Below are 21,921 nucleotides of genomic sequence, written 5' to 3'. Positions count from 1 at the left end.
CTGCCCAAAAGGCATGATCTTAAGAATCATCTTATTTGTTAACAATACTTTTCCCGTGTTCTTTTCTTACAGATGTTGATTTAGTAGATCTGTAGTCAAGTACTAGACTATATCCTAAGAAGCATATCCAGTTGATTCTTATGATCCCTGTTGAGTTTGTACACTGCTATGGCATCAATAGGCCTTTCGCCTTCAAACAACATTTGAGGATGTCTCCAATTTATAAGCTTTTGTACAGGTAATTCAAACTGCCTTAAAATCATCTCATCAGGAAATTGGAAAGAGTATGGAGCTGGGAGTCAGAAAACCTAGATTCAATTTCTTCTGCCATTTACCATAATCTTTATACCAGTCACTGTACCTCCCTCTGAACCTGGGATATTATGTGGAAATAACAAAGCCAACCCAAAATTCAACAACCACTTCACAGGGTCATTGTAGAAATCACTGGAGAATACTTGCAAAAGCACTTTGTAAATTAAGATGTCATCATTACAGTAAAATTTCATTGATTCAGCCTCCTCTAATTCAGAATGTGTTAACAACACTGTCCAACCTGCTGCATTTTTCTCACATTATCTACAAAGAGATCATCACCTCCTTTCACATGACAAGCAATGACAGGCACTGGAAAACATGGATGAGCAGCAGCACCCTGTCCTGCAGCAAAATTATCAGAGTGAATGTGCAAGATTAGGGGAGCATGTTTACTGTATTAGTTCTGTTTATGTAGCAAGACTGGAGTTTCAGCTATTGCTAAAGCACACTTGGCAGTATTTCTACTGGAAAGTTAGCTTGGTGGTGAGCAGTTAATGCCAGTCATTACAGTAAAACCAATCTGAAGAATGAGTTTTCTACCTACTAGGAACGTTAAGGGAACCTTAAAACTGACATTTAAACTTCTAAGAGATACTGTACCCTTTCCTGGCCACCTTGAGGAGCATAAACTAAAACAAAAAGTATTTCCTTGGCAATAATGTGTCATCAACATAAACTGTACGTGTGAGACATTGGATCATGTCTTACTTAGCTTGCACCACTGTATGCAAATGAAAGAGCCTCCCCCCAGTCTTAGTGTCCACAAAGGAGTGTACCAAGAGCATAGCAGTACCCTCAGTAGCTACAGAGGTACATGTTCTTTCTTCAAGAGGTCAGGCTCTTACACAGAGAGGGCAGTTTGTGCCCCACACAGGTTGCAGAAGTATGTACTGAAGTCCAGTTCTGCCAGCATCCTCACTGTTACCACTGAGCACCTCTGCCTGTCTTCCTCACATCTCTTCTACTCTGCTTGAGAGCCTGCAGCTCATCACTATTACTCTTACCACTGCTTTTAATCACTCTACCATATATCATTCACCATTTTTCTACCCTCTGCCACTGACCTGTCTTGCCTGGCCGTTCTCTAGCTGGATGGGTGATCCTGAGCAAGTCAGTACCTCTCCCAGCATATTTCCCTAGCAGTTCACCTGAAGAGGTCACCTTCCAGTTTTGTTATTCTATCATTATTCTCTTCTGCCTCCTGATGATTGTTTAGTTTTCTCAAGTTTCTCACAAATAGGCCAACTAAAGTGTTTTAAAAACCATCAACTAACTGTAATGCTCAATTCTTTCCATGAATCAAATAAACTATATACTCACTGCTCTGTAGTTAATTTCCCAGAAGTTATTGACTATGTACATTTACATTCAATACCTTCACCACCAAGAGATTTTCCAGGAAATTCAGTTCAATGTCTTTAACAATTCAAAAAGTCTGTAAGTTCTAGAAGGCTTGGGTTCATTTATCAGGCCCTCAAAATAACAAAACTACACTTTGGCCAATATATCCTAGAATTTAATTTTTTCATTAACTCAGCCTTACCAAGTAGCAAGGTTTTTTTTGAGAAAAAGTCTGGGAAAGAGAAGATGGGTATTGACAGATGAAACTTGCACCAGAGTGTAAACTTCAGGGGTGATGGGCGTGATGATATAGCAGAGAACTGAAACTTTAATTGGAAATTTCTTTCTTAGTAAAATAAAATCTATTTGCAACAATTTTGGAAAGACTGGGGGATGAATAATAAATATACTACGAAAATTCTATTAGTATTTAAATGTTTATAAAATGTGCCAGAGTGGTCAATTTCTTGTAACAATTTCCTAAAACCACAGATGAAGAAAGGCTAGTTTATTACCAATGCTGCTCAAGGACATCTTTTTGATCTCACTGCATTTCACACTTTCAAAACTGTTATCCCAGCCCCATTATAATAACTCTGTAACTAATCTTTGTCTAAACAGCCTTGGTTTAATTTCAATCTAGCTTTTCAGGTACTTGTCCCTTGAGGTTTTAAAACAAAGTGGAAAATAGGCATGTAAATTATTTTGCATGCAAAACAAAAAAATATAAAACCAAAGCAAAACGCCCCACCCCCAACTGAAATACACCAGAACCTCAAGGAAAACATATTCATTCACTAAATATTATTTTTCATGTACTCTCAAGGGGTCTTAGAGTTTAGAACAAATGAGATATAATCCATGCCATCACATGTACATATGCACACACAACTAATAAGATAAAGTGTGAAAAGCCCACAAGAAAGAACAAAGTAAGCACTATCAGTATTCCAAAAGGGAATGTTCACTTCCATTTGGGCAGCCTGCAAGGAAAAATTCATGCTCTGGACTCTGAGAAGTGGCTATAATTTCATGAACAGAAAGAGGGAGGAAGGGGGTGAAACAGGCAAAAGCAGCACTCCAGGCAAAGGGAAGTCGGCATTCCACCACCGCTGAAACTACTAAATACCTCCGCACAAAGACAAGGAGGCAGAAAGAATGGCAAAGGACAGACATGTCTGGGACACAGTAAGTCATTCAGGGATGTGTCCAAATAAGGATGCATAAAGGCCTACATTAGTTAAGGAGACCAGAAATTGACACAAGAACATGATCCAAAAGGGCTAAAGAGCTAGGTATGTGCACAGACATTAGGAAACTTGTGAACTTTTTGTGTAAGGTGTGAGGGTAATTTGACTGGAGACTTTTTCAGGAGATGAAACTTGCACCAGAGTGTAAACTTCAGGGGTGAGGGGCGTGATGATATAGCAGAGAACTCAGAGGAAGGCAGGAGTGACAAGTACCACAAAGGCAGACCTAGGAAAATATGGTGATTTCCCATCTAGATGCAGAAAGAAAAGCATCATTCTAAGACTCGGATGAGAGAACACACTGGCCATTTGCTCTACATTTGGCCCACTGGCATAATTTATTTGACCCACAGAATAAACTTGAGAAATGCCCATAATTTTAAAAAGTTAAGAAACTTTCCACATGAAAATCTACATTTGGGGCTTCTTATGAAAACTCTTGAGAGGATGGAGGCAATGGTACTCAAGAGCAACGACTGGCTGAGTAATGGCCAGAATGAGTAGACCACAATTGGCTACCCAGGCAGTGTCCAGACAGGCATTTACACCTGGTGTACTTGACTTATTTACTTTAATCACCAGAGATGTCTGAATTTGCCATCTTTATGTAGAGGTTGGGTGACTCTAAAATTAGTATAAATAAGAAGTCCAGAACAGGTTGGGGAGAGTAGAAAAGCTGAATTTTAGATGTGCTAGGACTGAGATCTCTGATAACCATCCAGAAGGGAATATACAGTAAATTATTCAAAATTTGAGAAAAAGTCTGGGAAAGAGAAGATGGATATTGACAGAAATGAGAATTATCCTCACAAATATAAAATAGCAGATATAATAATATATCACCTAGCATTTATACAGCATTTACTGTATACATGTCAGATACTGTGTTAAGTATTCACACCCATAAGCTCATTTAATCATTACTTCAAACCTATTATTATCCCAAATTGACAGATGAGGAAAAACTGAGGCACATGAAGTTAAGGTGGTATAGCTTATAACTGGCAAAGCTGGAATTCAAAAGCAGGTAGTCTAGTTTCAGAGAAATGAACTTCTTCATAAGGTTACAATCTATACCTCATGTTTATACTAAATAATTTCACTGCTAGAGGTGAGGAGGCTGGTTATTTCTCAGATTTAAAACTAACAACTTAAGAGAATGTAGAAAGAGAAGATAATTTCCTTAAAATACATTACCCCTCAACCTCAAAATACTGGAATACCTTAATAGTTATTTTCATTCATTCAACAAACTTAGCACTTATGTGGAGGCACTGTTCTAGGTGCTTGAGATACATAAGGGAACAAAGAGACAGATCTCAGCCTTCACGGTGCTTCTATTCGAACAGGGGTAGACAAACAAGAAACATGATAAATGAGCAAAGTCTACAGTATGGGAGATGGTGACAAGTGCTGTGACAAAAAGGACAAGTAGAGCAGGAAACAGGAATCAGAAGTGGGGTGGGGGAGAGGGGACTGTGAATTTAAAGGTAGGAGCAAGGGTTTCATTGAGAAGGTGGTATCTGAACAGGGACTTGAAGGAAGTAAGAAGAGTTCGCCACATGCATATGGGGGGAAAGAGGAGGAGGGAATAACCAAAGCCCAAGGCAGCAGTGCTAAGTGAGTCCATGGAAGTGTATTCCAGCAAGAAGTGAGCACAGCTGGGACGGGAGAGTTAGAGGAAAAGTGGGCAGAGACAAGATCGAAGGTAAAAGTAGAAGGCAGGTGTTGAAAGCCTTGTCAACTACAGGAAGAATTGGGGGTTTTAATCTGAAAAGGACCTGAAGGTAGTGGACGCACGGGGCAGAGGATCACATGATCTGACTTGAGCTGTCCAAGCACCGCTCTTGCTGCTGTGTATGAAATTGACTAGGGGAGCCAAGGTGGAATCAGACAGGAGGCTGTATTTATATTGAGGTAAGATATTCCAGTGGCTTACACCAGACTGATAGAAGGGATTGGATTCTGGATATTCTGAAGTTGAGAGTCAACAGGACGTCCTAATAGACGGCATATGTGAAGATAGAAAAGTCAAAGGTAACTCCAAGGTTTTTACAAATGTAATTGAAAAGCTGTACATAACCAAGTTTTTCTAAGTCCATCATATCTTAGTTTCACTAAGGGTAACCACATTTCAAGGAACCACTTAGTAAATCTGTTTACAAAAGCAAGTTCTCCTGCAATAGCACTAACCAGCTCCTAACTGATCTGTTCATACAAATGTCCAGTGGTTTATCTGCTAAGGGAACTACATTACTTCTTGGTTTCAACAATTCTATTTCAACAAATAAGAGTAATGTGCACAAATAAAAGATGGCCTTGAACATCTTTCATGTTACTTGGTATCCATAAAAAACACAAAGGACTACAACAGAACCTCATTTACACCTCATTTCACTGTCATAAGAAGCTTGAAAAGTGTCAGCCCCACTCAACAGATGAAGGAAGTTATGATCAGGGATTGGTGATCTTCGTCCAAGGTCAGACAGCTTAGCAAGTAGCAAAACGCACCCCTGCCGCACTAACTCCCAAACCAATCTTCCCCCAGTGTGACACTCTTGAGGCAGTAATTGTTCAAAATCTTCAATTCTCTAGCCTTTTCTTCCTTCCCCCAGTGACAAGATCATTTAAATAGAAATAACTTCACTTAATGATGGTAAAGATAACTTTCAGAAACTGGACAGTCTCCCTGGAGTTGCCAGAGACAGGACAAGCGCGTTGTTTCACTAGGCGAATGAACACCTAAAACCAAGTATGCCCTCTGGTACAGATTCATGACAGGCTTCTCAACTATCACACCACAGTTTTATGAAGTCACCTTGAGAAAGCAATAACCCAGTTTCAGTGTTCATTCAGCAACCTTCATCACCCAGTACCTGGTAAGTGTAGAACTTCCAATACCACAGTGATTAGATGTTTCTCCCAGGGAGATATGGTATCTGAAACATGATAACCAGCAAGTGCACAAAAGTGGCCTCCCTCATTATGAAGCATGAATTCACTTTTTCTTTAAAGGCAATTTTAACTGATTATCTGAATAAATTATGTACTGGTCTATCTCTGGGCAATGCAACTTCTGTTTAAAGTTGCAACTCAACACTACGCTTCAGCTGTTTTTTCCCTGCAACTGTTTTCCATGTTCCTAGAACAGATATTAAACTGCACTGCTTGCTGGCATTTCTCCCCTCTCCACTCCCACCTTACATCATGCCACCTCTTTCTTGGCTCCAGTCACTTACTCCTTGTTTTAGAAGGGTCTCCTTCTTTTCTGCCTCAGGAGACCAGCAAGTCCTGCTCCCAGCTCAGTCCTCTTCCCCAGGGCAGCTCTCTCTGACCTTCCTTCATAAGCTCTTATAGGACCAGTATTTCTTCTTTCTATGATTTAACACGGCAGTCTGTTCATCTGATTTCTGTTTGCCATCCCACTGGTCTACAATAAGGTCCATGGTGAGTACTCAATAATATTTTTGGAGGTGGATGGACACATGAATAGTGTTATATCATACTCCATGCCAAGCACAGTGAAGGTTTTGTTCACCCTGCCTCCCAGATGTAACCCCTATTTATTCTAGAGACATGGATGCAAATTGTACATTTTTTTTCGCTAAAGATGAGAAGATAAAGAGAATGAAGAATCCACTGTGCAAGCCCAAATAGCCAAAGCAATCCTGAGAAGGAAAAATAAAGCAGGGGGGATTACGCTCCCCGATTTCAAGCTCTACTTCAAAGCCACAGTAATCAAGACAATTTGGTACCGGCACAAGAATAGACCCATAGACCAATGGAACAGACTAGGGAGCCCTGATAAAAACCCAAGCATATATGGTCAATAAATATATGATAAAGCAGCCATGGACATACAGTGGGGAAATGACAGCCTCTTCAACAGCTGGTGTTGGCAAAACTGGACAGCTACATGTAAGAGAATGAAACTGGACTATTGTCTAACCCCATACACAAAAGTAAACTCAAAATGGATCAAAGACCTGAATGTAAGTCATGAAACCATAAAACTCTTAATAGATAACATAGGCAAAAATATCCTGAATATAAACATAAGCAACTTTATCCTGAACACATCGCCTTGAGCAAGGGAAACAAAAGCAAAAATGAATACATTGGACTACATCAAACTAAAAAGCTTCTGTACGGCAATGGACACCATCAACAGAACAAAAAGGCATCCTACAGTATGGGAGAATATATTTGTAAATGATGTATCTGACAAGGGGTTAACATCCCAAATTTATAAAGAACTCACACACCTCAACAACCTAAAGGCAAATAACCTGATTAAAAAATGCGTGGAGGATATGAACAGACAATTCTCCAAAGAAATTCAGATGGCCAACAGGCACGTGAAACAATGCTCCACATGACCAATTATCAGGGAAATACAAATTAAAACCACAATGAGATATCACTTCACATCAGTTAGGATGGCCAACATCGAAAAGACTAGGAACACCAAATGCTGGCAAGGATGTGGAGAAAGGGGAACCCTCCTACACTGTTGGTGGGAATGTAAACTAGCTCAACCACTGTGGAAAACAATATGGAGGTTCCCCAAAAAACTAAACATAAAAATACCATTTGACCTGGGAATTCCACTCCTAGGAATTTACCCAAAGAATACAAGTTCTCAGATTCAAAAAGACATATGCACTGCTATGTTTACCACAGTACTATCTGCAATAGCCAAGATATGGAAGCAACCTAAATGTCCATCAGTAGATGAATGGATAAAGAAGAGGTGATACATATATACAATGGAATACTATTCAGCCATGAGAAAGAAACAAATCCTACCATCTGCAACCACACGGATGGAGCTGGAGGATATTATGCTCAGTGAAATAAGTCAGGCGGAGAAAGACAAGTACCAAATGATTTCCCTCATTTGTGAAGTATAAGAACAAAGCAAGACTGAAGAAACAAAACAGCACGACTCCAAGAAGGGGCTAGCAGTTACCAAAGGGGAGGGATGGGGGAGGGTGGGTGGGGAGGGAGGGAGAAGGGGATTGAGGGGTATTATGATTGGCACACATGGTGTGGGGGTGGATCATGGGGAAGATAGTGTAGCACAGAGAATGCAAATAGTGACTCTGTGGCATCTTACTACACTGATGGACAGTGACTGCAATGGGGTGTGGGGGGGACTCGATAATAGATAATATGGGTGAATATAGTAACCACATTGTTCTTTGTGTGAAATCTTCATAAGAGTGTATATCAATAATGCCTTAATAAAAAAAATAAAAAAGAATCCACTATGCTACATAGACTCAATTCATATGATATAGACAAAATTTATGTTAAAATCCTAACACCCAACATGATAATAGGAGGTGGGGGTCTTTAAGAGATGAATAGGTCATAATGAATGGGACTGGTGCCTTCATAAAAGAGATCCTGGAGAATTCCCTGGCCATTTCCACCATGTGATGGGATAGCGCCAGGAAGCAGGCCCTCAACAGACACCAAATCTGCCAGCACCTTGATCTTGGACTTTCCAGCCTCCCAAATTGTTAGAAATAAATGCTTGTTGTTTAAGCCACCTAGTCTATAGTATTTTTGTTACAGCAGCCCAAACAAAGACACGCTATAAAAAATTTTTCTTAACTTATCCTTATCTAGAAGTGGCATTTAATAGCACTGTAATTGATCTATTCAAATCCACTTACCCGTGTATTTAAACTGATAAATCTCATTATCTAAATCTTCCAACAATTTTTTTCTGGAAATAAATTATCCTCAATTCAACTAACCAAAAAAAAACAAAAAAGTGAGTTTTGAAGCTCAACACGGTCAGTTGTAGTAACATGGTAACCTCAGTTTCTGATGATGCAGTCACCCAGATATTAACATGCTTTTCTTTTAAGGTATCATTGATACACAATCACATGAGCAACAAACACTATGGTTACTAGATTCCCTCCATTATGGTCCGCACCACATATCCCATTACAGTCACTGTCCATCAGCATAGGAAGATGCTATATAGAGTCACTACTTCTCTTCTCTGTGCTATACTTCCTTCCCCATGCCCTCCCCATGTTATGTGTGCTAATCATAATGCCCCTTATTCCCCTTATTCCTCCCTTCCCATGCTCCCCAGTCCCTTTCCCTTTGATAACCGCTAGTCCATTCTTGGCTTCTACGAGTCTGTTGCTATTTTGTTCTTTCAGTTTTTGCTTTGTTGTTATACTCCACAGATGAGTGTAATCATTTGGTATTTGTCTTTCTCTGCCTGGCTTAATTCACTGAGTGTAATACCCTCTAGCTCCAACCATGTTGTTGCAAATGGTAGGATTTGTTTCTTTCTTATTGCTGAATAGTATTCCATTGTGCGTATGTACCACCTCTTCTTTATCCATTCATCTACTGATGGACACTTAGGTTGCTTCCATTTCTTGACTATTGTAAATACTGCTGCAATAAACATAGGGGTGTGCATGTCTTTTTGAATCTGGGATCCTGTATTCTTGGGGTAAATTCCTAGGAGTGGAATTCCTGTGTCAAATGGTATTTCTATTTTTAGTTTTTTGAGGAACCCCCATATTGCTTTCCATGGTTGAACTAATTTACATTCCACCATCAGTGTAGGAGGGTTCCCCTTTCTCCACATCCTCGCCAGCATTTTTTGTTGTCTGTCTTTTGGATGGTGGCCATCCTAACTGGTGTGAGTTGATATCTCATTGTGGTTTTAATTTGCCTTTCCCTGATAATTAGCGATGTGAAGCATCTTTTCATATGCCTGTTGGCCATCTGAATTTTTTCTTTGGTGAAGTGTCTGTTCAGATCCTCTGCTCATTTTTTAATCAGGTTATTTGCTTTTTGGTTGTTGATGCACATGAGCTCTTTATATATTTTGGATGTCAACCCTTTACCAGATATGTCCTTTATGAATATATTCTCCCATACTGTAGAATGCCTTTTTGCTCTACTGATGGTGTCCTTTGCTGTACAGAAGCTTTTTAGTTTGATATAGTCCCACTTGTTCATTTCTGCTTTTGTTTCCCTTGCCCTTGAAGATACGCTCATGCTTATATTCAAGAGAGTTTTGCCTATGTTTTCTTCTAAGAGTTTCATGGTTTTATGACTTACATTCAGGTCTTTGATCCACTTCAAGTTCACTTTTGTGTATGGAGTTAGACAGTAATCCGGTTTCATTTTCTTACATGTAGCTGTCCAGTTTTGCCAGCACCATCTGTTGAAGAGGCTGTCATTTCCCCATTGTATGTCCATGGCTCCTTTATCATATATTAATTGACTATATATGCTTGGGTTAATATCTGGACTCTCTATAGTCTGTTCTATTGGTCTATGGGTCTGTTCTTGTCCCAGTACCAAATTGTCTTGATTACTGTGGCTTTGTAATAGAGCTTGAAGTTGGGAAGTATAATCCCCCCTGCTTTATTCTTCCATTTCAGGATTGCTTTGGCTATTTGGGGTCTTTTGTGGTTCCATATGAATTTTAGAACTATTTGTTCCAGTTCATTGAAGAATGCTGTCGGTATTTTGATGGGGATTGCATTGAATTAACATGTTTTACTAAGCCTTATTTTGTCAGTTAGCTTAAGTGATTAGTGCATAATGCTACTAAGGCTAACAATATTACTAATAACAAGTTATTAAGCATTTATGTGCCAAGCACTGGACTATGTTTTACATAGAGTTAAGTGTTCTCACTCACCATTCACAACAATCCTAAGAAACAGACACCAGTATTATCCCCATTTTACAGATGAGGAAGATGAGACTTAGGGATGTTTACCACCTTACTCAGTGTTACAGGGCTAGTAAACAGAGGAGCTAGAATTCTTGGTTGAGTCTCCAAGGTCTCAAGTTTGACCTCTACATAGGAAACAATACTGCACAGAAAAGAAAAGGGGTGAAGGGGGAGCAGAAGACAATAGAGGCTGATGGGAGGATGGGCAGAAAAGATATTCAAGCTCAGAGTACAGAGGCTGAATTTCTAATTCCAGGAAACTTTCCTCTCTGGTTTTTCTTACATATAAGACCAAGGCATGCTTTTAGGTCTGATTTTCCAGATGCATCAGCTTCTGCTTACACAGCTTCTGCTTACACAGCTCTAGAACCAGCGCTTTAAGATTGCCCTGCTAACTCCTATCCGGAGAGCTTGTTCCATTTAGGCCCATGAACTAGCTTTTTTTGGAGCAGAAGCACAACACGAACATCTTCAAGAACTCTTTTAACTAAGTTCATTTATTTCTCTCCCTTCCTTCACCTGCCCTGCCCTGCTTTTACAAAAAACATGGCACTACTGTGATCAACATCAGCTCACCAACTAGAAGAGATATACTAGTTTCCCAAATGTTTAGAGGGTGCATGTTACATTTACCAAGCTGGACCTCCAGAGTGTCATTAAATTCATCTGAGAATGCCAGAGTGATAAACAGAAAATAGCATTCAAGGTCAGGCTAGCCATGTCAATGACAGTCAAACCCTTTGCTTTGTTAAGCACCTGAGTGCCTTCCCAATGTTTTCTTATGCAGCAACAAGATTCATGAATGCAGATCTGAAGAAAATTCCAGGCTACTTAATCCTAAAATGTGCTACGTATTCTACAGTTCTTCCAGAAACACCAAGCATGTGCAAATTTGAAAGTGCCTTCAATCAAAAAAGCAATAAAGTTCCTAGTATAAAGGAATCCACTCCCAAAAACCCATGCAGTCTGTAAGCCAATCACCAACACACAGAGCATGTGCATATTGCAGAATGGACAGCTTGGCTACAAATCTTGATTCTGTAATTCACTAGCTATGAAACCACAGACAAGGGAAGTCATTTACCTGAGCCTTGGTCTCCTCTTCTGTACACTGGCAATAATGTAACACAACTCAAAAAGAGAGTACAGATAATCTATGTCAAGAGCCTGGAACACTTCAAGCATTCAATAAATGGTAGTTACTAATACTTCTTCTGGGTTTGCCAATTTAAATAATTAATATTTCATATAAATTCCTCAAATCATGTGCCACCTCAAAAGCTAGTTAAAGATGGGAGCTACTCTCAGTGAGCCCTAGTTACTTAAGTAGCCTTCAACCATTTGAAGTAACTAGACCAATCCTATGCAGTTATCCAATGTAAAAGCAGAAATTACACACAACACCTGATTTTGAGACTACTTGGGTTCTTGGATCTTGGCTAAGCAAAGCCAGTTTTGACAAATGTCTTTTCTACAGGGGAACCCCACCACCCCATGACCTTTATATGTCCTTATTGTTCACTGAATTAGGAAAACTTTGAAACACTACAGAGCCAAATGATTTCCATCAGCATTCAAATCTGAAAAATTTTAGGTATTTGCCAACATAGACGTACAGAGAGCAAAATGCAGAGGTGAAGAACCTTTACAGAATCTAAACTCACTCCACAGAATAGAATATTATTCGGCATTAAAAAGAAATGAAGCACGGAAACTTGCCACATCATGGATGAAACTTTAACATTGGGCTAAGTGAAAGAAGCCAGTCACAAAAAAACTTTACACTGTATATTCTATTTATATGAAATGTCCAGGATAGACCAATGCATATAGACAGAAAGTAGTTTAGTGGTTGACTAGGGTTCAAGGGGTGGGGGGGTGTTGGGGAGTAATAGCTCATTGGTACAGGGTTTCTTTTGATAAAAACGTTCTACAATTAGACTGTAATGATGGTTGTACAACCCTATGAATATAATGATAACTTGAACTGTACACTTTAAAAGGGTAAATTTTATGGTATATGAATTATATCTCAATAAAGTAACTTGGTAAAAACCTAACTCATTAACTGATTAGAGGATCTTTTATTCTTTGCTGCCTGGAGCAATAGCTTCTCCATTAAAAACTAAAAATAAGAATGAAAAATAAGAGCTCTGAGTGCTGTCTTGGGTTTAAAGTCATAAAATAATCTTGCCTTTCCATCTACCACCCCATTTTACTTCAGTATCATTTTAGGTGAACTTTAGTGATATTAATTACTCAAATAAAACACAAAATTTATCTATACCTGAGCCAAATTCTACAGATTATATTCTTTATTTCAATAACCATTGTGTCATTTAGTACAAACTGACCACCTTTGTTACTTGCTACAGTGACCTTAGAACTGAAGCTCCACTTTCACAGGATCTCTTTGTTCTCCTAAGAGTATCACATAACAATGACTGGCAGTGTCTTACCCTTTAAACAGGCAAAACCCGTCTGCTCAGGACCTAGCAAAATCAGTGTAATTCACTTGAGGAGGAATGTTACTGGTGAGAACTAGGGAACAGGGATGGTCTAGCCGCTGATTAGGACATGGAGATAAAGAGTATGTGCCAAGTAATGGATGGTCTTAACTAACTCGACAAAGGAACATGTAGTTTTGAATTTATATCTGTTGTGAAGTGATCACCACAAGAAGTCTAATTAACATCTGTCACCATAACAGTTAAAAGAATTTTTTTTCTCATGATGAGAACTGTTAAGATTTACTCTCTTAGCAAGTTTCAAATACACAACATTGTATTATAACTATATTCGCCATACTGAACGTTACATCCCCATGACTTTTTTTTTGCTCCAAGTTTTTGTTTTTAAATTTAGAAAAGCTTGTATCTGATCAATGAGCCACTAACTGTGGAAAAGACAAAAAATGAGAATCCACAGTTCCTGCCAGTTAGATTCTCAAATCTAAAGAGAAATTAAACACCCTCACATGAAGAGACCTAGGAATATCAAGAATAAATGTACTATCAGCTCAACACACATTACTCTATGATACTTAGAATAACTGGTGATGGAGAGGAAGATGTTAAATGAACATTATACTAGAAAGTAGGCAATGCCTCCCTCCCTAATACTGCCTGCTACTAGCATTTATTCAAAGAAGGTTGCACAGGATTAAGATAGCAATTTTGTAGGGAAGAAACTTGTTAGTACTATTTACATTGAAAAATTCAATCTAAAATCGTAACTTTGGTTAAACAAATTACCTATTTATCATAATTTAATCATAGTTATTCAAGGGTGATCTGCTGGTTTATTTTTCAAATTATTTCAGTTCACCCCTCCAATTGATACAAAGAAGTTCTTGAAGATAAGCTACTATTAACTTTCTTTGTTTTTCAAAGGTTCCCTGACTTTGCAGAAATAAAAGAAGTATTTTCTTTTAAGATCCAGGCCACCACATGTAAGTACTGTTATGAACAAAAACTTCATCATTTCTTTTGCTTAAATATTTGAAAAAAAAAATTTTCAACAATCCAGGTTAACCAAGCTTGACAACACTTCACTTTATGATGCTATGATCTCTGCTATGTCGCGGTGTTCTAGTTCAAATTTCATTTCTAAATCTTTTAAACACTTCCCTTAATTTATCATATAGCCTTCCTCTAGGGCCAAATCTTTTCAGTACAAATATTACTTATGAAATGACAATGTTATATCACTTTATTCTTACAATGGACTCATATATAGATGACCATTTGAGTTATTAGCTGTTACAGTCAATTTTATATAGACTTTTTAATTATTAAGATTAGTCTTTGCTTACAAATTACAAAACATTTTGATAAATTATTTCCTAAGGTACTGGAATCTTGTGTAACTATTGCAAAAGTCCACAAGCAAGTTTTCCAAATCTAACAACCAAGAACTAGCAAATCAACTGTGAAGTTATAATCTTGGTCACATTCAAATTGAGCATTTCACTTGCTTTTTCAAAGAATATCAAAATAACAACATGACTTTTTAAAATAAGTATGATTTAGTAGCTACTTCACATTATGGATGGAGCTCTTACAAATATATCCATTCCTCCTTGGATGTTTTCTCTTAATGTTGCTGCCCAAAAAGAATAATTAATGTATCACAGGTTTCCCACTAAGTTCTTCAAATTTTCTTGAATGAATAAAGTGAAGAATATGGAATAACATTATTTGTGTACCTTTCTTGAGACTTGTCTGCAAGCAACCCCTAACCACCCTAAAATTCAACGAAATGCCTTAAGTGAACAATTAGTTATAAACAGCAGAATAAATAATCACATCAGAGAACACAGCACATCACTTGGTTTAAAAAAAATAAAAGAAATGAAAAACAAAGAAAAGCAACAAAAAGACAAAGAAAGAAGCAAAAGCAAGCACAAAACTTCCCTGCAAACAATTTTCACAACTTCTCCAATCTGACCTCTCACCATTTTTAAAATCATGCGACTGTATGGAGTAAGATCCATTTGTTTAGCGCACTCTTCGTGTAAATACTTTTTCTACACGTCCTTATGCAAAAAGTATTTCTGATATCTACATGAAGAGTTACCGTTTTGCTACTCATCAGGACTTCACAGAAGTTTAACGAGGATTTTTTATTGTAAATTACATTAAACAGGTGTATCCAAGTAACTGGAGAGGGAAAGTTCCAAAGTGCAGAAAGACTTCTGAAATTCCTATTCCTCCAACCTCACCGCAAAAGGTCGGCAGAAGGCTTTTCATTCTTAGCGCAGGGCTAGTATTCTAATCAAGTAAAAAAAAAAAAAAACTTGATTTTAAAACGCTCCTAAGTAGCGAAGTAAAGCGGACTGAACGGCTCCGGAATGGCTCCGGGCCACGAACCCGGAATAGCTTAGAGGATACAAGCTCCCGGGAGTTCAGGCCAGATTTCTCCTGCACCAAGTAACACTTTAGATTCGCCAAGTTGGGCTAGCAATGTATTTATAATTTAAAACTCTACAAGTCTAGGCAAGCCAGAAGACGGCTAAAGGGCCAGGCGGGTACCCGGAACCCAGGAGCCTTAGCAAGAAGAGGGAGCTGGGAAGGGGAAGGCCCAGCGCTGGGCCCGGAAATAGCGCGGGACAGGCCCGGCCCCAGGCCCTGCGGGCAGCCGCAGTAGCAAGGGGACTGCGGCGCTGGATCCGACTCACCTGCCCATTCACCGAGCCCCGGTCCGACCCCTGTCTCGTGACCCAAACCCCAGACCCGAAGGGCCGTCAAGAGCGAGCACGAGATGCGCAGGGCCAGGTAGGCCACGGTGCCCGCGCCCACCCAGTACAGGAAGCCGGCAGCAGGTAGAGCGCTTTCCATGGCTTTCAACCGGGGGTATACCGAAGTGAATGAAAAACACAAATGAATGAATCACGGAAGAGGCGCTGGCGGTGACAGTGAGGACCAAACAGACGCTGCCCCTACATTGCCTTCGGCCTAAACCCCGCCCATGCCGCCATATCCGTGCCGCTATTGGTGAGCTACTTTCCATCCGAGCGTAGCCATTGGCTAACTTTAGTTTCACTGCCCCACCCACGGCCTCCCTTTCACGCCCTCTACTGCGTTTCTTTACAAAGCTGCTGATCACTCATCTGCCAATCAAAATTCAGCCTTGCCCAACGCGTCGCCAAGCCCCCAGGATTCCGCCAGAGGGCGGCACCTTCCGCTCCACCAAATCGCCCCGGTCTCTCAATGGTTGAAGGGGGGGGGGGTGGTCCTCGCGATTGCGGAAGACTGAGCTCTGATTGGCCAATTAGACCCAGCCTGGTTTCAGCTCTGATTTGAAGAAAGAATGGAATCAGAGAAGCCACCACTGAATGAGAGAATTGTAGTAAATGGGGGTGGAGCCGTGGTCATTTTCATGTCTTTATTAAACACTTATGTATCATTGTTAAATAGCTGTCATTGCTTCCATAAACTTTTCCGGTTTAAAGACTTGCATCTTATGTTCCTATGCCTTACCACAGCATTCCTTGGCACCCGGTACACTCACGGGCCTTCTCAATGCCAACCCTCCCTACCATACTGAGCATTAAATAACATAGTTCCCAGTGTCTTAGAGTTCAAGGCAAATAACTTTAATGGACTCAAATAACTATAGTACACGATGGCATAAGAGCGGTAAAATGAATGAAAAATATAGGAACACAACTTGATGACCAAGTAGTTTGGGGAAGGGACTCCCAGGTTTTACCTAGGCCTTAAAGAAGGACAGAGATTTTCTTTTTTTTTGTTCTTTTTATTTCCGTTTTTTGTTGGGGTTAGGGGAGGAGGTGGAGTTAGGAGGGGGCACAAAAGTGTGCGGCCAAATAGAGGTATAAGAACTACTTCAGCAAAGTTCCAGAAGAGTAAAACTGCAAGGTATGTTTAAGAAATTGTGTAATGCAATAATGTGCTTCACACTTACTCTCTCATCCTCCCATCGAGAGTTTTTGTTTCCTTTTCTGGCAAGGATTTGGGCTTATATAAGATACCTAAAATTTTGTTTTAGACAGTAGGGGCTGCGGATCCAAGACTTGAGCGTTAAAAACAGGAATTTAAGAGTCATAATTCTAAAGGTCAACAGCTTAACTTGAAGCTAAAGTCATAATTTTTAAATATTTCGTTTTTAACCTATCCAATGCCCCACTCTTTCTCCACTCTAGGTCTAAGACTGTTACTGTTCTTCATAAACTACTAATTGTCCGGCAGAATTCAGCTATGTGAGTTGAACTGGCACCGTATTTTGTTTTAATTTAATTTGAACATTTGGCTGAAACTGCCTGTCCAACTCAACTGAAGTCCTACCACTCCTCTCCCTCAGCATCTCCCTCTTGTCAAAATTTACACCTGTAGTACAGCCCCAACTCATTGCTCACCAGCAAAGGGTCCTCCAGGTACTCAGTCCCATTCTCCTTAGAATAGGGTGGAAGGAGGGAAAGCGTTATTATAAGCTCAAAATACATAGTTTTGTTCCATTTGTATGTATGTCTATGGCACCCTCTAGAATTTATGGTTATTGGGGACCCCAAGTTGTGAATCCTTAGGACCTGGAACAGTGCCTGAAACCTAGAAACACTCAGTCCTTTGCTAGCCTCTAAATGATGCAATACCCTTGGTCTCAGACCCTATCTCTCTTTATTTCTCTACACAGTTTCCTCACATAATTTTATCCAGTCCCATGGTTTTAAATATCAGCTGTAAACGGACTTCCAAATGTTTCTGGCCAGTCTCAACTTCTGCTCAGAAATGTATACATATAAAATGTAATCCCCACCTGCCTACTCAACCTCTCCACTCAGATGTAAAATAATAACAACATCTCAAACTTCACGTTAAAAACCGAGCTGTACCCCACCACACACATACTTCTTCCCCTCTTCTGCCCACCTCCGTTAAAGGATATTTACCCCCTTTCTAAGGTCTAAAACCTAGGAGTCAACCTTTATTCTTTTCTTTCCATTACATTCCCATATTCAATTCTTCAGCATATCTTGTTCACTCTACCTCCAAAATACATCTTCACTGATCACATCTTTGCACTTCTGCTACTACCAACCTAATCCAAATCACAAGCATTTCTTGCCCGGAATATGGTGATAGCCTTCTAACTGGTCTCCCTGAAGTCTGACTTGTGTTTTGTTCTCCATGAAGGAATTAGAGTGTTCATGTTTTTTTTTTTTTTTTGCTTTTGGTATCATTAAAAGTGTTCATTTTTTAAAGTAAATTAGATATCATTTCTTCTCCTTAAATCTCTTCAAGAATTTTATATCACATTAAGAAAAAGAATCATTCAAGACTAGTTTATCTGCCCTGTCCTAACACCGACCTCTCCTGTGCTCACTTGATGCCAGCCACACTTCTTGCAGTTCCTCAAGTAAGTCAAGTTCATTCTGGTCTCAAAGCAGTTTTACTTTCTGTCCCCTCTCCCTGGAACCTCTTACCTTCTATTCCCAGGGCTCAATCCTTTACATTATTTAGGTTTTTGCTGACATGTCTTCTCACTACAAATGGTTTTCTCTGATCACTCTACATAAATAGACCAAATAGCCTCCTCTTCTTTGCCTGGTCACTCCTTAGAATTTTACCCTAATTTGTTTTCCTTATAACACCTAATGTTTCCAAACTTTAATTATTTGGTTTTTGTCCATATTCCCAATAGAATGTAAGTTCATGAGGACAGTTGACCTTTTCTTGTTCACAACTCTATCTTCACCTGAGAGAACCTGACACTTAGTAAGTATGCAATAAACGCCTATTCAATGAAGGCTGACTAAATAATGAAAATAATCTAGTGGGAAAGACAGACATTAAGCAAACATCCAACTAATTATATGATAAACATTATGTTAAAAAAAATTGTAATAAGTACAAAAAAGGAAAGAATGGGGATTAAAGAAAGAAGATAATAAAGGGACGACCCTACGTCAATGGGGAGAGGAGAAAGCTGAAAAGTCTTTCTAAGGAAGTGGCTGTATTTAAGGATAAATAGAAATTAATCTGGCAAAGAGTAGGATTGGGTAGATCAGAGGAAAGAGCAACAAATATCCATTAACAGTTTTGTTGTGGTTTTGAAAAATACACATATACGCATGTAGCACCTACAGCAATTATCTGACATAAAGTTAAAGAGGCAACAAAAGAATAATTGTTGATTTTGAATTTTTTAAATAAATAAGAGCATGTACCATAGAAACAGACTTTCCATTGCTATTAGAATTAATATTGAGTATATTATTTTAACTCAAATAATATTGAATATTGAGACCATCTCATTATGGTATCTATTCTTCTATGAAGTCTGGACCCTACCCAAGCAATTAACAAGAATAATCTTTATTAAAAACAGACACATTGGCATCTTTCTACACCAATGGACAGTGACTGCATTGGGGTATGGGTGGGAACTTAATAATATGGGTAAATGTAGTAACCACATTGTTTTTTTCATGTGAAACCTTCATAAGAGTATATATCAAGAATACCTTAATAAAAAAACTTTTTTTTAATAAAATAAAAATAAAAACACACATTTATTCTGATCACCTCAGGAATATTGAGGAATATTAACTACTCTATTGACGAGAAGAAAAAAATAATGATCTCACAGATTTGAAATGTTATGTGCCAGAGTTAAGCTCTTTGGGGTTCAGATAGTTACTGTAAGATAAATTGCAAACGAAATAAGCAGGCAACAAGAGGCAACAAAGGGCCAGGCAGTTTATTTGAGCTCAGTCCTGGGCGAGATTCACCAGTCTACGTAAACGTAAATGCAGGCTGGAGAAGTTGCGCCCAGCACGGCAGGCAGCAAGTTTTTAAGGAAGGTTGGGGGTGGGCAGAGCCTAGATTTACAGCGGCGTGAGGATTGGCTAGCGTAGGGTACGCAGAGGTCTCTCATTGGTCTCTAGACAAGTACTGGGAAGGTACCACCATTCCTCCAGCTCCGGGGAGGGCTCTAGTTAGGAACTTCTGGAATGTTGTCGGATCAGACCCTGGAATGTTGTCAGACCAGAACTTGTTGGTCTCTTGGCCTTATTTGGTGATGCCTGAACATGTCCAGCAGGCTCACCCCTTCCCCCGGTGCCTCCAGCCTTACAGTTACACACTTCTGGAACAGGACAACAATTCTCTGGATAAATTTATAAACCACTAAAAACCCTAATGCACAGGAACCTTTTATGATGATCTACTCACATTCAGAAGTTTTCTGTGCTAAAATTTAACATGAAGACCAGGGTTCCTAAGGACTGGCAGAACCACACTAAACAAATACATGAAACCATCAGTAGCCCTCCAAAGAGGAAACAATACTAAAAAACTTAAAGCTTTGGTGTCAGGTAATGCTAGGAGTGGATCCTGATTCTACCTCTTATTAGCTGTATGATTTTGTGTGAGTCTTGTGTGGAATGCTACTAAGTGATCAAATTCTGCACCTGTAAAATGAGACAATACTACTTAAACATTTAGCAGAGATTGTCAGAGAAATATTAAGTGTTCAGTGAGGTAGATACTACTCTTAACCACCATTTTACAGATGAGGAAACAGGCTTAAAACATTTAAGTAAACTTCCTATAAAAACACAGAATGAAAATAGCAGAATTGGGATTTCAACTGAAGAGGTGTGGTTATGAAATTATATATCAATAATTAGTTCAGAGAAGGTGGTATTTAAAAAATGGTAAAGGGAGAATAGAAGAGTCTCTAGAAATACTTGATTGTTACACAAATGACACACACACAACCACTTTGGATTTTCAGTCTCATTTATTTAAAAGACAGTTCAGAATAGTCTTTAATATGGAAAAAATGTGAATCGACAATATTTTATATTAGTACACAAACGTTCCCATTTAATTTTAAATTCATTGTCAATATTTCTGTAAATGGAGTTTCAGATCAGATTTTCATCTGATACTCTGAATCGAGTAGTCAATATAATGAAAGAAATTCCATAATTAGGGAATTTCATAAAAGCTAGGAATTTTTAAGAATACCATTATAACAGAGCTGAGTCCTTTATTTAGTGATATAATAAAACTTACATATTTTTAACAGTTCTGTCTTCTTCTATCTCATCTTCATTTAACATAGCCCAAAATGTTTCACTTACTCTCTCCTTTAAGTTCTGTTGAGAAGGTGTTTAATTCTGGGTTTAAAAAAAAAACAGTGCCATGAATAACCAATCAGTTTAAAAGAAATTGAAATCTTTGGCATTAGAAAATGGGTGGTTTCAAACAATTTCATATTTAATTTCTTTAACAAACAATATTACCATAAGACATAAACATTAACATTTATTATACTTCAGTAGTATTACATTATTATTTTCCAAGTGACTTCACACTATATTATTCCATTCAAATACAATAATAGCACCCCCATATTTCCAAGAAGGAAGCAAACAGTTTAAAACTAATTTGCCTAACAATCACTCCATGCAGGAGGCCTGATGGTAGAGCGAAGGCATGTGCACTAATAATCCAGGGCTCTTTCTACTTTAAGAAAACTTAAGCTCACATTCCATGATATCTTCTGTAAACACATAAAACTAAAACCAGTCATTTTGAAACAAGTGTTTAAAAATATTGTTTTAATATTCGATTTTTTAGTTTCAAAAACTCACAGAAGTATATAAAATGAAAAACTATCCCACCCTATTTCCTATTCCCACTAATCACAGCTGGCAATTTGGAACTCATTCTGCCATTTCTTTTTTTATGTTAATATAAAGCTATATGATATATACAACATATATGCGTTTTTTTAGGAAGCAAACTGTGA

The 21,921-nt window shown here is 38.7% G+C and overlaps 1 protein-coding gene across 5 annotated transcripts in view; it reads right to left on the bottom strand.

Moving 5' to 3' along the window:
• The window catches only part of HSD17B12 (hydroxysteroid 17-beta dehydrogenase 12), a 224,495-nt gene extending 208,376 nt beyond the window's left edge, over positions 1–16,119 (bottom strand). For all 5 annotated transcript variants that reach the window (XM_057507571.1, XM_036891682.2, XM_057507572.1 and 2 more), the window contains exon 1: positions 15,821–16,119. In XM_057507571.1, the coding sequence (XP_057363554.1) occupies positions 15,821–15,980 (160 nt within the window). In that variant the 5' untranslated portion in view covers positions 15,981–16,119. The remainder of the gene's footprint in view (positions 1–15,820) is intronic.
• Between the last annotated feature and the right edge of the window lie 5,802 nt (positions 16,120–21,921).

This window comes from Manis pentadactyla, chromosome 9 (genome assembly GCF_030020395.1).
Source record: "Manis pentadactyla isolate mManPen7 chromosome 9, mManPen7.hap1, whole genome shotgun sequence".
NCBI classification, from domain to species: Eukaryota; Metazoa; Chordata; class Mammalia; order Pholidota; family Manidae; genus Manis; species Manis pentadactyla.
This window is presented reverse-complemented; position numbering and strand designations above follow the sequence as displayed.